At 37.9% G+C, this 16,097-nt stretch overlaps 1 protein-coding gene across 1 annotated transcript in view; it reads left to right on the forward strand.

The window, feature by feature from the left end:
- Positions 1-605: 605 nt before the first annotated feature.
- SUCLG2 (succinate-CoA ligase, GDP-forming, beta subunit) overlaps positions 606-16,097 on the forward strand; it is a gene marked incomplete at both ends in the record, with an annotated part of 47,748 nt that continues 32,256 nt past the window's right edge. Inside the window, one exon of the mRNA XM_010192595.1 lies at positions 606-747. Coding sequence (XP_010190897.1) covers positions 606-747 — 142 coding nt within the window. The remainder of the gene's footprint in view (positions 748-16,097) is intronic.

Genomic DNA, 16,097 nt, shown 5'->3' on the forward strand with positions numbered 1-16,097 from the left:
ATTATATTATATATAAATATTATATAATGTTATATGTATATAATATTATATATGATTATGTAAAATACATGTATTATATTATAGATAGTTTCCTACAAGATGATGGTAATTGCATGTCAGTTGTTTTTCTTCTCAGATATGCTGCAATCAGTGCATAGAATCACTAGAAATCATTTTATAGGGAGGAAATATTATAAAATTTAGCATAAATAAGGATATTTAATATGAAACAATGAATTTGTTTTAAGCTAACAGTCTGTTGATACTTTTGTAGCACAGGACATAAAAACATGAATAGACTTTAGAGTGCAAGCCAAGTTTGCCAATCTGTGTTGATATTAAATGCAAGACATTTTGTCTAGCCAAGACCACCCAGTGAGCCTCATGTAGCTTAAAACATATAAATCTGTAGCTTCCAGAGTACTTTGGTTGCACAAATGGTAAGAAAAGGCACTTAGGTAAATCAATAGGTATTTTAGCTTTTCTCTGAAACAGCATTGTTTAACTGCTAGTTTGAGATAACCCTAAGGCGGAGGAGCTCACTTGGCTGTCTCATGAGCTGTTCTTAATGAGCATTATGTTATTTTCCCCTCTCGTTTTTCTAGGCTGTTCAATTAACCCCCAGACGATGGCTGAACCTGCAGGAGTACCAAAGCAAAAAACTAATGGCAGACCATGGGGTTACAGTTCAGAGATTCTTTGTAGCTGATTCTGCAAATGATGCCCTGGAGGCTGCTCAGAGACTGAGTAAGTTGACTGGTAATGGGTGGAATCTGCTTCACCAGATAGCGATCTGGAAAAGACATTGCTTTATTTACAAAATAAATAGCTTTCTAATAAGTTGTACACAATCTTCAAATTGATGCTTATTGCAAAGGTTTGATACGTTATTCAGACCATAAATGTATGCTTAATTTCATGTGTGAACAACAGTGTATGATGGCAATGTTTCTTCAGAACTTTATTTCAAAAGTGTTCTGTATGCAACGTGTAACACAAAGTCTTTAATTAACATTATTGATGTAATTTTGAATAATTCAAAATAACATCATGAATGGTTGCTGAGGAAAACTATTTGTTGTTGCATACTTGATGTAATTGAAGGAGCTGACATAAGTGAAATTGGGTAAAAAGTGATTTTCAAACCAAAATTTGCTGTCTTAAAAAGCAAAGGAAGGAAAAGTTGTGATCTCTCCATTTTAAACTCTACAGACCCCAGTTGGAGACAGTCCACTTCAGCTGACCCTGCTTTGAGTTGCTGGGTTTGGTTTGAGCTCAAATTGCAACCTCAGCTTTTCTATGAGTCTATGAAGAAATAAAATATGTATGAGAGAATTGTATACATGTATATTTGTTCACACATGTCCATATGGAGAGAACAGAAGAGGTGAGTTGAGTTCTCTACCAACACAAAAGGACTTAACGGTGGCTGGGAGAGGAGACCCCGTGCTTCTGGAGCCGCGTTTTGGTTCCCTGACAACATCCTCATTTTAGTGTGGTGAGTATAAGATGATCATGTGAGTCAGATAGGAGTTTTTGCAATACCTTTCCTCTCCAAAGGAAATGCATTGAAGTATGTTTGTCACCTCTAAAAGAAGTTTGCTACTTTTAGTTAATAATAGTTTGCATAGTTTGCCTCTTTTCATTTAGCTTCTGTTAATATTAGCATATCATACATCAAAATGCCAGTGAACAGACATTATTGTAGTCTAATTGTGTAATAACAGGAAGGTTTTTATGATTTACATAATGCACAAGCCACTTAGAGAAATGCATTTCAGTTTTGCATGGTGGAAAGTAAATTAACACAACTTACTCATATCAAAGATCTCATCAGACCTCAAGTAGCTGAATAGGTTTAGCATCATCGCTTGCTAAATCTCTGTAACTTTATTAAGGTGATACATTTTTCAGTAATCAAAGCCTTCTTATGGCAAAAGGTATATTTGAAAATACATTGGAAACAAAAACCTTAAATGCAACTCTTGAGGTCATTTGGCAGTGCAAAGTGACAAATGCTGACACAGAGCAAAGCTCAAAAGTTGTTGGGTTTCCTTATGTCTGAGAAAATCACGAAATGCGAACTGAAGCTGTGGCAGGTTTTTCACCAGTCCTACAGCACTTAAAGCCTGTTCATGATTGAGCTCATAAATGGATTGATCTATCCAATAACTATTACTATTCTCAATCTCTATGACTATTCAGAGAAATAAATTACTCTGTTAAAGGCAGTGAACCTCTTCTGTTTTATGATGCCAGATTTATTTTAAATAACCTCTGTAGCTTGCTTGCTAGAAGTATTTGTCTATAAAAGAACAACCTGTTGAAGTTTAAGTAATAAAAAGCAAAATCTAAAACCAAAAATTATTTGCTAATGAAACTATTGGGTAAATTGTATTTGTTTTAACTGGGTTAGCTTGGTAACACTTCAAAAATTGTAAGTCATTTGTACCTTTCTTCATTTTATGTAACTGCATTCAGCCATGCTGCATTTCTGGGTGTTAAAGAATTGTGGCTTACAGTGTGGAAGTTATTTTATGCTGAAATGATTGACACTCCATTGGTCCACTAAGTAATTAACAGCATCCTCGTAATCATTCTGATAGTGCGCTGTTGTTGTACTTCTAATGTGCACTTTGAAAAGTAAGCATCAAGAACACGAATTCTGCTACAGTGGTCAATGTTGTTCCAAAATTTCACCAGATTTATCTTCTTTATGACCCTTCAGACCAGTAGTATCTCAGCTTTATCCACATACTTTGATACGGGCTGCTGGCTTCTGAATATGCAACCATATAAAGGACAAAGCTATGAGCAAACCAAAAAACTTCAGTTTAAGGGAGGCATAAAATAAAACAACCACTGGAGACATCTCTGAGATGTTCTTGATAGGCATTCTGTGGTAAAAAGTGGTGAAGGAGAGGCCAACCACCCCTGCCAAGTCCTGATCAAAAATCTGGTGGTTTAGGTACTGCACGTCGCACTGCAGCTGTCCCTAACTTTCTCTTCTGCAAACCAGAAAGAATGCTTGCCAATGTATTTTTAAGGTAAAAACAGAATAAAGTTCTTAAAACTTGAAAGTCAAAGCCTCAATATTGTGGAAGGAAGTTTCTTTCATAGGCCTGTGCTCATGAATCCAGGAGAAACAATAATTTTCCTTTGCTAATCTTACAGTGTTACATCACTCACGTGGATCTGAGTGTGTGATAAAGGGATGGAAATTCCCGACATGGAAGTCTGTGAGGTCTGGTATTCCCAAGTTGACTTCACGTTTTCACCAGACACGTGTTTGACACAGCCCAGTGCTGCTGCAGTTCCTGTGCTCACCGATTTTGCTGCTGTTGTTTCCTGTTGTTGCAGTGGAAGGAGATGGGATTAGATGATTTTTGCTGCTGTCCTCACTTGTCAGGAAGGTGTTAACGCATGTGTTCTTTAAGGGTTTGCCTTTATTCTGTATCAGCAGTTTTGTTACAGTTTGCTCCTTTCCTCTTTTGCTCTCTCTACTTTTATTAACACGTCCACTGAATATTAATTTTCTCAGGAAGATGTTCAAAACTTACCAACAGCACAAAACGCAGTCTACAAGGAGTTTTTAATGGACTTAAAGGACTGGTTTTTTTTCCTCCTAAGATAAGAATGGCAGATGTGAAGAAAATTAAAATGACATCACTAATATTGACTTCAGAAGAACTTGTACACAATAAGGAATGCAGAATTAGGCCCCAAGGAATTCGTTGCCTTCCATGTGCTAAACAATTTTCAGGTGTGACTCTTGTAGAGAAGGCAGTGTTTACAGAATGCCAAAAAATGCAGTCACAGGCGGTTTTGTGTTTCATCTTAAAATTCATAGATTTTCAAGAGAGGGAACAAAAAGACGTCGTCGCGTTTTGCTACAACAGTACGGCATCGCTTGATCTGCCATCTGAAGAAACACAACCTGTAAACAGGTTCTTACGGTTCTAGTGCAGGTATTTAGCAGAACAAAGTGAATTATTTGGGAGCTGAGGTTTTATCTGCAATGTCAGATCGTCTGGCTGTTCCTGCATTAACTCACAAGTCTTCTGATCCACTTCTCACTTACTGTGGTGGTTCGTTAAGGGCTTGTTTAGCTAGAGAAGGCATTTCCTTTCTTGGTGTTTCTCTTCCTCATCCTGTAGTACCAACATAAGGAAAAAATCCTTATATATATAATATATATAAAAATATATATCATCCTTATACCCAGACTATTTGGTTGTACCCATTTTCATTGCTTCTGTTGGGCAGATGGGCTGTGCATTTCATCAGGGTCCATCATTTGCTCTGGCCTTCCCCACCAGAGGCCCTTAAGTCTGCTTCAACTCCTGTGCTGCTCCTTATGTTCTGCCTGATGGAGAGGTTATTAAGGGAATCATCGCTTTAAACTGGTAGGTAGACAAAGCTGATGGATTATAATGATGCTGGAGGGTATTGCTGTGTCCTGTCAGTTGGCTTTTTGAATCAGTAGAGAACTTCCAGAGGTGGTTGAAAATGCTGGCAATCCTAAGTGGATGCTGAGAGCTTGGTGTTCCTTCTCCTGATTTTTAACAAAAGCAATAGAGTGCTGCCCATTGCCACTTCGAGTGTTTCATTACATTTAGGAATCAGTCAGGTGCAGTATTCACTCTCTGTCCCAGAGAAATGCAATGGAATTGAATCCAAGGCTTTTATTCACTCTTCTTTAAAAAAAATGTATAATGAAATAGTTTCTGCATATCCTATTTCTATTGCCTTATGCATGAGGAAACTCATAAAATTCAGCTTTGGACTAAAGGCATGCTTTTTACATCAGACTGGAGAGGTAAACATGTATTTTATAAAGAACAGGAGGTTTATTGAAGCCTCTTTCCAAGAGGTCATTTACCTGTCACCTATTATTCAACATTTTTTAGAATATTGAAAGAATTCTCATTCATGTGATCATCAGTCTCCTTCCTAGCTCAGCCTGCTGGGTTTTTTCACTTGGCTATGCTTAATTTAGAGGGAAGGCTGCAATGTTAGAGGAACCTCATGTTTCTGAGGATGTTAGAAATGCAAATTTATGTTCTTTTCTGTTATAGCAGGAAGAGCTTTTCTATGAGTATCCTGTACAGACCATCCCTCTGTTGTTGTATTTAAGTAACTTAATTTACTCCTCAGTCTTTGATTTTGTTGGCTACTTTGCTGATCTTTTTTTACTAATGTTTTGTTAATGTTTGGACTTGATGATCTTAAAGGCCTTTTCCAACCTAAAGGAGTCTATGACCCTGTAGTGTGGTCCTGTGCTTTGCTTACATGATTTAATCCCCTTTCTTCTTCTTTCTATCAGGATAAATAGGAGAGGAATTGCCTCCTTCAACATTTCTGTGATTTCCATGTTTCTTTCCATGCGCAGTAATCACTTTTCACCTGTGCATAATGAGATGTTTCTCAAAAAAGCCCATGTATTTAGTGGTTAGAACTGGTTATTTTTTTAGAGCCCCTTGGATTATGCTTCTCTGCATATGTTGAAAAATTACGCGTTGCTGAAATAGTCTTCCATGGAGCCGCACGCAAAGAACTTGCTCACTGTTAAGGAACAGCTCTCCCATAAGTCCTCTTATTTTCTCTGACAGCTTATATTAAAGTTTTTTATACTTAAATTATAGCTTTCTGAAGCTATCCTTTCTGGCAAAATAATGCTCTAAGTTATTGACTAATATGATTCTATTCTCAAATGGGTAAGTATTTAGAAAGCAACCTTTTAAAGCGAATAGAAATCTGGTGGTTGGATGAGCTGCCTTTGGGCCACATTCAGCGTTATGGAGCGTGAGGATTTCTCTGTTTCGTTTAGCAGGTTTTCAGTTAATGGATTTTTCCCTTGTCTGAGTGGCGAAATCTAAGACCAGAGGGAATCTGCATATTCCTGCAACTTCTCAATAATAGGAAAAACCTGTTAATACTCTGTTAGTCCCAGTTTTCACAGGCACCTCTTGAATGCATCCATTTAAAGCTCCCCAAAATTTGCCATAGTCTGTGGTTTTAGTCTCTTACTCATGTCCAATTTCCTATTCTTTCCTCATTTTCTCTTGTTTCTTCCTAATGTGGTTTTCTGCCTTACAAGTTCTAATTGAGAAGAGCCTCTTCCTTTTTGTGCTAAACAGTCAGTTATATCTCACACTACTTCCAACAAATATTTAGCCGTTGTATACTGCTCAAAGCTACTGTTTCTTTGTGTGTGTAGTGGGTTTTTTGGTTGGTTTTTTTTCCTTGTTGAAGAGCTTTGTACTATTTACTTGACATAGTGGTCATAGAAATTAATGTTTCTGTACATAGTCAGAAAACAAATAATGATTGCTAACAGTTTGTATAATTTTTTTCTGTATTTGTCCACTTTAAAATGGTCTGATTTTTGGAAAAGTGTTCCAAATTGTTGTGCCATGTCTGAAAACGATGAAAATAAGAAACTGGAGTAAAAGTTATGAAGGCAATGCCTTGTATTTTACTGTTATTTAAAGTAATTCTTTATGGGAGGCTTAGTAAGCAATATGTTGGTGATCCAATTTATTTACCCCATCTGCTGGATGAAAAAAATCAGTCGTGGAAAATCAGAGGAGTTAGAAAAGTGTTAAAGGGTCGTGTTCACCGAAACCTGCTTTATGAAGGATTTTGTTAGCCAGTCTTGGCGAATTTGCTGTGATAGAGCTCTAGTGCAAAGCTGGAGTGTGGTACCTGTTCCTTAGTAACTCTTATTGTGGACGTTCTTCATGTGCTCTCAGATTGCTTTTAGGTGCTTTAACTTAATCTGTCTTGGAAGCCAAACCACATAAAGGCCCAATTAAGGTAGAATTAGGGTTTCTATTTGAGGATTTAATGCACGATGCCTGTTCTCACTGCTGTGCAGCAGGACCTTTCAGCCTGGACGTGAGCCCTAAAATACTCCTGCTTTCTCCTCTCTGTGTATGTGCTTGGTTTGGTTGGGTTTGAATCTTGTAATCCCTGCTTGTAAATCCACCTTGCTCCCCTCCTTCCTCTGGCTTTTGTGCTAAGAAACTTTATTTCACAGAGGCTGCTGAGAAGTGGCCAAATTTAAAGCACAGCAGTATTTAAGTAGTGTGCTACCCTTGGTAAACCCTGCAAGGGGTCTCTGTCTCAGCTTTACTGCATCCTTGTTCCTCCTCTTCAGCTTAGCAGCATTTTTCCTCATAAGCCCTTGGCGTCTGTGTGAAAAGCAGGCAGCTGTCTAGGAGTCCTCACATTTGTTGGTAATGGCCACATGTGTTGCATCCTACAAGCCAGAAAAGCAGGCAGATCAAATTCCAGCTTGCCTAACTGTGATGTTGAGCTTGATTATTTCTGAAACAAAATTAATAAAAGATTTGGTCAGAGCTTACCCCTGGGTATTGTGTTGTTTCAAGTTGAGCCTTTCCGCTTCGAGTTAGTTTACAAATTGTTGCTTTTTTTAATATTTTAGATATGGAAATTCTTCGAAGGACCCTCCGTCTCATGAGGAATTTCAGAAACAGTTAATTTCAAATGTGTCGTTTTGAAAAACAAATCTGTTTTGTTTTTTCTTATCCATTCCTTTGGTTAGAAAATTGCATGCTGAGTGTAAGTCAGTCAATGCAGGCTTGAGGCTGCTTACAATCGTTGGATATTTTATAACCATTCTTCGTCACCAAATGTCTTCATATTCAATGGATTTATAGTAATATGAGTAATGGCTAGGGGGCTAACAAATCAAAATCTCATTTCAGATGTTTGACACTAATGTTGTGCTGACTTATTGTTCTCTGTGTTGGATTTCTGATCAAATTACCAAAATAGCTACTTGGAAGGAACAACACAAAGGCAAAAAATACTCTAGGAATGGGATCCTGAATTTTATATTTAATGTGTGCCGCAGAAAGCGGTCATTTACAAATTTCAGGTGGATTACGTTTATCAGTGGATTTTTCTTTATAAAAGCAGGAAGTGACAGAAGCTGTGGGTCTTGATTCAGGAATTTTAACAGGTGGTAAAAAATGCCATGTTTCACAAGGAAGGTACAAGATGCTGGTATTTATTCCAGGCTAATCACACCGTATTTTATAGTTCTTCAAGGTAGTTTTGCAGCTGCAGAACAATAACCAGATGCATAATTGAGAAGCAGCTGCATGAAATTTTCATTTTTTTAATGCACAAAATCAGAACCATTAGACACACTTTATGTATATGGTATCAAACACTAAACAACGTTGTTGTCTCTGCAGTCCTAGCAGCTGTGCAAAGGAGAGAAATCACACCTTCTGCACTCTGGATGCCCATCTGCTTCTAAATATTTGGGGGTTGATTACTGAAACTGGATTTCTTTCTTTTCTGTTTCTTTTTTCCTGGCTTGCATTGGAATATATATGATAAAGAATTTAATTTGGTTTTAATTTGTGAAACCCTACTGTAAAAATCCACCTGTGACCCTAAATAGTAATTTAATTCCAGATCACCTGTATTAATAGCTGTTTTTATCTGAATTACCACAGTGTATCCTCTTTTGGGAGCGTCCGCTCCTGATGGAAGATGACTGAGTTGTGTTGTTTTTTGAGGCTTCAAGGCAGAACTGAATCCTAATTTTTCATTTGATATGAACTATGGCATTGTTGAAAGAAATACCATCTGGTTTGACCAAGCATTTAGTGAACACTCGTATTTTAACAAACTATATGAGACAAGGTATAAAATAGTGGTTATTATCCAGAAACCGTGTGATACTTCTACTTGAGAATTTTTCTCTTGCTTCCTGTGAAGCCTGATGTATTTATTTATCTGAAAGACACTTGTGTGTTGATAATTACTCCAGCTTAGCACAGTTTTGGTAACAAATAGCACAAGTAGTGGATTTAGTAGTGGAAAAGATCAGACTCTCAGCTGGCAGGCTGTAGTTTTTCCTCCCTGGGCCTCATTACTATGGCTGCATTGGTGGCACAATCTTTGGGGGGTGACTGTGATCAGAAGAATTGCACTTTTTTGCCTGTACATGGTGTAAACTCTCAGCAGGAGACTTGTTTTAGGTATTAATTTGGAAATAGTGTTTATTATTTAGAAGCTTGAGGCAAGACAACAACGCCTCTCAGATTGATGGGTCTGGTCCTGCGTCTTCTATGTGATGGGCCTGTCAATGTGTAAGCCCATGTGTAAGGGTGTCAGAAACATAACTGACATTTGTGTCTGAAAAATGTGATGTGTGGGGGCGTTATTTTAAACTTTTTCATGGGAGTATGAGTGGCAAAATCATGTTAAACTAAATTAGTAGAAAATCTAAGAGCAGAACGATGACAGCCCCTTTTTGTAGTGTCTGTTAGGCCCTTACTAGCAAAAATCTTCTGTGCGGCGAGTAGTCTGGTGGCAGTTTCTTCAAAGAAATATGTAATCTGTTCTCTCCTCCATACAGTGAACATTTTTATCCCTGAAACTGGTGTTATTTGAAGCTGCAGTTTCACCTGCAAAGGGGGGAAATATGACATTGGCTCTGGTTACCCCCTCATTGCTCCTGGGTGTATGTAGAGACCTCTTGGGTTGTAGTCAAGTCCCATGTTAAAGAACAGGAGGAGCTGGGCTTGATTTAGGGAGGACAACTGGGAAACTATACAAACAGTGAAGCTTTGAGTATTGATACATTCCTTGAAATCAGTAGTTTAACTTATGCTGAACAAAACAGCTCTTATTCAGCTGCTTTTCTTCAACTGAATTCTGAATTATTTCTCCATCTTCTACCATTTCTTTGGTTGAGTGTTGCCCTACTTTGATACTGTCACAGTTTCCCTGATCTCCACTAGTGTCCCCAGGTGATGCAGGGCATAGCAGGAAGACTTAGAGAAGACTTTCTGTTTATAATTCAATTGAGGATGTTGCTTTTTTTTAATCTGTCAATTGTTTCTGTTAAATTTGTTTTACCCTTTGTCTTTCTGGAGTATGAAGCTCAGAGAACACACAGCACACAACTCCATACCGTGATTCCCTTCCCCTCTTTTCCTCCCTCAGCATCTTCCTGTCTATGAAATAATCTTAACCGGTATTTTGCAAAGGTGAGTATGACTTAGAAGGGCTTGTTTTATCTGTAAAGACATAAGCAATTTACAAGCTGATATTCCGAATACATCAGCAATTGAGAAGTATGATTAGGAGGGGTTGTGATCATTATTTTTTGGTAGATAATCTCTGTCTAAAATGGTAGGGCAGTTTTTGAAGCTAAGAATGTTCTGACATTTCGTTAATCTGCTACTTCATATTTGAGAAAGTGCTGTGAATTTAAAATATGTTTATCTACATTTCTTCAAATATTTGCAGTTTAAGAAAATTAAAATATTCTAACACACTTATGAATATGAAATGTGTCTTTGTAAGCCTGCTGGATTCAATTGGGAGATATTACCTGACTTCCTGTATCACGGTATATTTTAAATGGGTCTCTAACCCTTGAGAATGTACAAAAAACACGTAGTGAGAATCATGTTCAGGTGGGTTCCAGAAGTTTGCTATACTCCTATTTTCAGTGATTTTTGTTTTGTTAAGAGGAATCTGCAGTTGACAGTCTTACCTATACGTGGTATACTCAACCCTGTCCTGTAGTTAAAGTCAGCTGCTGTTTCTTCCATCATTATGAAGGAGAACATTTTTCTTGCACCTCCCCTGGGCTTAGTTGGGCTGCTTACCTGAGTAAGATAAATAGGGCCAAACTTTAGGCTATAAATCTTAAATATATTTATTGTTCCAAATGCTTAAGAACAGCCCCAGGATTTTTGCAGAAAGAGGAAAGAAAGGCAGCCATGGAAAGTTTACTGTATAAATAGTTAATAATATGAAGGCTGGGAAGTGTTCACCACTGCGCTGTGCTGCTCATTACTCCCCGCCAAGTCTTATCCCTCTATTCCTCCAGTTCTTCACCTGGGTATTTTAGTAGTAGCTCTCTTAATCTTATTGTGTGAGTATTGTGCTCCACTGAAGATTATTGCCATAATAATCCTGATACTGTGTCTGCATGTCCAACACCCCCTCTTGTTCTTGTTACCACAGAGAAATCTTTTACACAAGTTTTTGGTTTAGCTCATTAAATGCTCACTGTTGCTGATTTTCCTATTGGCCGTTCCATACCTTACCTTCAGTACAATACAGCTTTCGTTTTGGATTTGTTGGGGTAACAGTGAAACAAGGGAGACTTGAGACTGATTACTGCAAATTTAACTATCTTAGGAAACACCATTCATATAAAAGTTTTCCCCTATAAATACAGGCCTGTGTCTCGTGCCACAAAGTAATCTGCCGTTTAAATGTGGTGATTAGCAGGTGCTATAAATAACTTGCTTATTTTTATCTTTTGAGTGACATCCCTATTTGAAGTGCAGAATGCAGATAGTAGTTATTTATTTGATCCCTAAGAGATGTTAGATGCTTAAAGATGCTTTTCTATACAATTTTAAGATGAAAAAATTACATGTATTTTCATATTTCATGTTGTCTATTTCCAAAATGAGATTCCTGTGTCTTTTGAGTTTATTCAGCTTTATGTCTGTTTTCACAATTTTAATGTTATGGGCTCTGATTTATGGCTACTTTTGATGTTGAGTATCCTGTAAGTAGTGATATGTGCACATTTCCATAGACTGTAGTAAGTATTCCTTCAGAAAACTGTAGGCTGGCGAAGTAACAAAATAAACCAGTCAACTTAAATACTAGAAAGAGATTTTTAAGGGCTAAGGTTCAGAGGTAATTTAGCAGGAGTTGCACATTGCTGAAGTTACTTGATGTGATACTTGTCAGCTGTGCAGAAAGGAATGCAATTAACAGCAGGTAGGGCAGTGTTAATTATCTGCTCTCTTGTCTCTCTATGAATTGTTTTAGCTATGTAGATCCCTCTTCCTTTGCATCTTATCAGTAAATTATGCAAGAGACTTTCTGGGATTTAACTGTGACCATTATTTACACAGAGGTCATTTATACTGCCTCAAATACAAGTTCTGAACTTGACCTCAAAGCTTGGAGTGCAAGAGGTGGCAGAAGCATGAACAAAACACACACACACAAATTCTGCCTTTTAAAGAAAAATCGCCCTATTCTTTGACCGACACTTCAATAAAATCTGGGACTGTTTTCTGCAAAGTACTGATCTACTGTAACATTCTTTTCAGCAGTTACCTCCTCTTATTTGTAAACCAGGCAGACACAATTAAGAGACTGTGCAGAAGTGGGTTTTCCAATGCGGTGCAGCAACTTTCTGACCCTAAGTGAATGAAATATGAACCAGTTCTTAGCAGTTGTTGGAATGTCAGAGAGCACTTCTGCCTTTGAGGATTCATAGAAGGAGCCATTGGGATGGTACTGACAAATTCTGCACAGATTTAACTCAAATTCCTGCTCATCTGAAGCTGAGAAGTTGCTGAATGGCACCGTGCATAAAGAATGTGAACATTTGGGATGTGCTTGCTCACCTGTTATGTCAGTCCCTTTATGGGTTCAGCACGGGTTCAAAACACTTAAATCAGCTGCACATTACTGTTCTTTGCAAACACAGTTGAGCTTTATCCCAATTTTACATTTTTGCTCAGGAAAAATTCCCTTTATATGTAAGTAATTGAGAAAGCTGCAAATCCCACAGTTTGATGCGACTGCTTGCTCATTGCAATGTTGATACTGTGCAATTTTATTAAAATATGTAGAATTCAAGCTCCAAGCATAATTCCTACCTGCAAGGTCCCCACAGAGCTCATCTTGCAGCAAGCCGAAATGAAACAGCTTTGCTGATCTGAACATCAGATTGAGATGCATCTTTCCCTGTAAATGCTGACTGCCAAACCAGAAGTTAAAGCCTCTCTATTGCTTGTTCACTCATTTTTTCCTAAGCTACTTTAATTTTAACAAACCCGAAAAACATGAAGGCTAACTGTGAAGTATGTAGTTGTATCTGTGCTGCTAAGGTGATGATTGGAGCTGAGATGTGAATGCTAAGCTATTAAAACTGAGTTGGATGTTTGTATTCCTTCGAAGGATGATGAGAGGTGTGACCAGGACAGGCTGTTGTGTGAGGAAGACAGGTAGGCTTCTAAATAACCAGTTCAGCACTACTAATAGTTGACAATCGTGCCATGTGCCTACTGTGTGTAAGTGTATGTAGTGCTCTTAACCAACTAAAAAGTGCCTTATTGGATACTAAAATTTGTTTGTCTTAAATATCCTCCCTCCACTTTGCAAGTTCTAAAAAGGTAATTGTGTATCTTAAGCAGAATCACAGTTTGTATTCCTTGGATTTAAACTCATCACTGGTTGGCCTCACTACAGACTGTTCAGTCATAATTATGCAGAATTTGATATGCTCTCCAGAAAACTGTACTGAATAAAATCAGATGTGGTAAATCAAATGCTGAATTGATTCAGATGAAATGCTTCGGCAAAGCTGTGTAAGCATTTCCAAGTTCACATTAAAAAAGAGACCAGAAAGACTGGAGCAGTCGAGGGAAGCCCTGGGAAGCCTGCAATGGGCAGGAGGTTCTGGTGCTCCTAAGTGGGCATTTGTGAGGGTGTATGCCCTCAGCTTTCCTGTCAGCTTCAGGAGCAGCTCGGCAGTTTGTAAGCTCAGCTTTCTTAAAGGACTTCATAAGAATTTATGCAGATGACACAGGAAATTTGAAGTCCACGAGTACTGATAATACCTGTAGGTGTTAGGGCACTTTTTTGTTTTCTGCCAGTATCAACACTTGATTCTGAAATGCAAGTTGTGACTACAATTGAATAAATAGATAATTTAAATTCAATTTGTTTTGTCATACAGTGGGTCAAAATGTCTAGTTAATACTAATTAGCCTATTAGAGCACACAGTATTTCTCATTCAATGATTATTATATTCAGGTAAGATGAGATATGGCATTAGCACTGATGAAAGTTGTCGAAGGGGTCACTGACTGCATTGTGAGCATGGGGAAACTTAAAAACTTACAAAGTTACAGAATTTATCTTTGTGAATTATGTGAAGGCATGAAATAGGATATAATGTATTTTGTTCTAGAAGTCATGGCTTTCTCTGGTGACTCAAGATTGTTCTTGAAATGTGCTATATCTTTAGATAGTCTTGAGTGAGACACAGGCAAATCTCACAGCATCTGAGAGTTCCACAGCTGTTCTGTTAGTTTTATTTATGCTTTATTAGTAAAATGAGTAAAAATGAGTAAAATCAGGAGCTTTTCTACTATCAAGTGCTTCTCACTGTGATTCTGTAGCCCTGTAATATGTTATTGCTATTGCTAGCAACTGGCCATAGGCTTTGTACAGTTTGCAGAGACTCAGGATTGAAGCTTGTCTGATTTCCTTTATAATTTTTCTTGACTTGCTTGCAACTTCGATTTACTTGGTTCAGCTGTAACAGCCTTTTTCTAATTGACCAGGTATCTGTGGCTAATTTGATTTACTTCTGTTTATCTTTGTATGAGACCGCTGTGGTTTTTTTGTATGAGTATTGCAAAGATGCAGTATAGAGAAATACAGCCCTGGTATAATAAGAGACTTTGGGAAGTGAAGACACAGGGTGTGCTATAGCAGGGTGCAGGTATGGGGTGTGGAGATCCCACAGCTATGAATAACTCACCAATGGTCAGTTAAAGAAGTGCTGACCGTGACCAAGATAAAACAGTTCTAGCATTAACAAGGGTGGCCAAAGAATTGGTATTTAATCTGCATAAAAGGCACTATACATAGTAAATTTGGATGACCATGGGCAGTGTAAAAAGAGCAGATTTTGAATGTATGTGGATGCTACAGTGAGGAAGAAGAAGCCATCAAACATCATATTTCTCCCAGGAAAGGACTCCAGATGGTGGTGACTTGCTCTAACAGCCCTAGACCAGAATGAACCTGTCAGCCTGAGGACCCAGGAGAGCACTGGAAGGGTGAGCATAATAGCAAGGAAAAGGGGTAGAAATCAGGAAATAGCTGTATGACAACTTTAATGCATTATTGTTTGAACTTCACTTACAGATATTCTTTCTTGTTCTGTAACAGGTAAATCTGGAATATTTATTTTTTTTTAATTAGGTTGTTAAGATTATGGTTATACTTACATACGAAGCCAATAATATATTGTATCTAAATGTGTAAGCTGTGCTTTCTCATTGCACATAAACAAGGAATTCAGTGTATCATTGCTGGTAGCACAGGTCCATGCAAACACCTGTCGAGTGTGGCTGCTGCTTCCCTGAAGCTCAGTTTCTGTAACCCCAGAAGGTTCGTGGAGTGTGTGCTCCTCTGCAGGAGGCCAATATTTGGGATTTTTAAGCACATCTCCTCCTTTTTTTGTTATGAAACCACCCTCAGTTCACTGAGAACGCTCCCCACCTGCAGATAGTTTTTTAAAAGAACAAAAAGACAGTTTCTTTTGTATATAAAGAAAGATACAGGCTTATGTGCAGGAGGGAAGGACCTTAAATAAAACATTGTCCTTTTTCCATTGGAGTTCAACTGGGAAAATCAATTTTTGGTTCTGCAACTGCGAGGAAAGATCAAAAGGAAAAGCTGACAATCTAAACAAAGGGCAAGGTGATGTGGGCTGCTTGCACTCCTGCTCCCCGGTGTGTTTCATGCAGGCACTTCTCCAAGCAGAATACATTTACAGAAGAATCAAGGGGATTTTTTTTTTCCCTCTGATTCAACGATGCTGGATATAAAAGTGACCTGAATATAAAAGTAAAATTATACTACTTTATATTAATTTTGTGGAGTTCTTTGGTGCTAATACAGGCAACAGTTCGCAGATGTGTCAGGTTCCCCATTGCAGATCGCCCATGTTTTACAGAATTGTCATTGATTTTACTTGTCTAGAACTGACCAAAGCAATTAGGTTTTCTTAAGCACATTAGGTAATGCAAGAGAAAAAATACTCAGTCCTGTGTACAGTTAGAGGACTTTTATTCGTGCTTAAATGCCTTGCAGGATACATAGTTTTCATATAAAAACTGATTTCAGTCACTGCGGAGGGAAACTTTGTGGAGATTGGCTTTTCTGCTTTGTATTGAATCATATTTTTGAATTGAATCTTAAATAAAATGTGATTTTATTCTTACAGACTCATATTTACAAGTGGAGGATATTAAAGCATCAGCAG

The sequence above is a fragment of the Mesitornis unicolor genome, unplaced genomic scaffold (genome assembly GCF_000695765.1).
Source record: "Mesitornis unicolor isolate BGI_N332 unplaced genomic scaffold, ASM69576v1 scaffold52650, whole genome shotgun sequence".
Lineage (NCBI taxonomy): Eukaryota > Metazoa > Chordata > Aves > Mesitornithiformes > Mesitornithidae > Mesitornis > Mesitornis unicolor.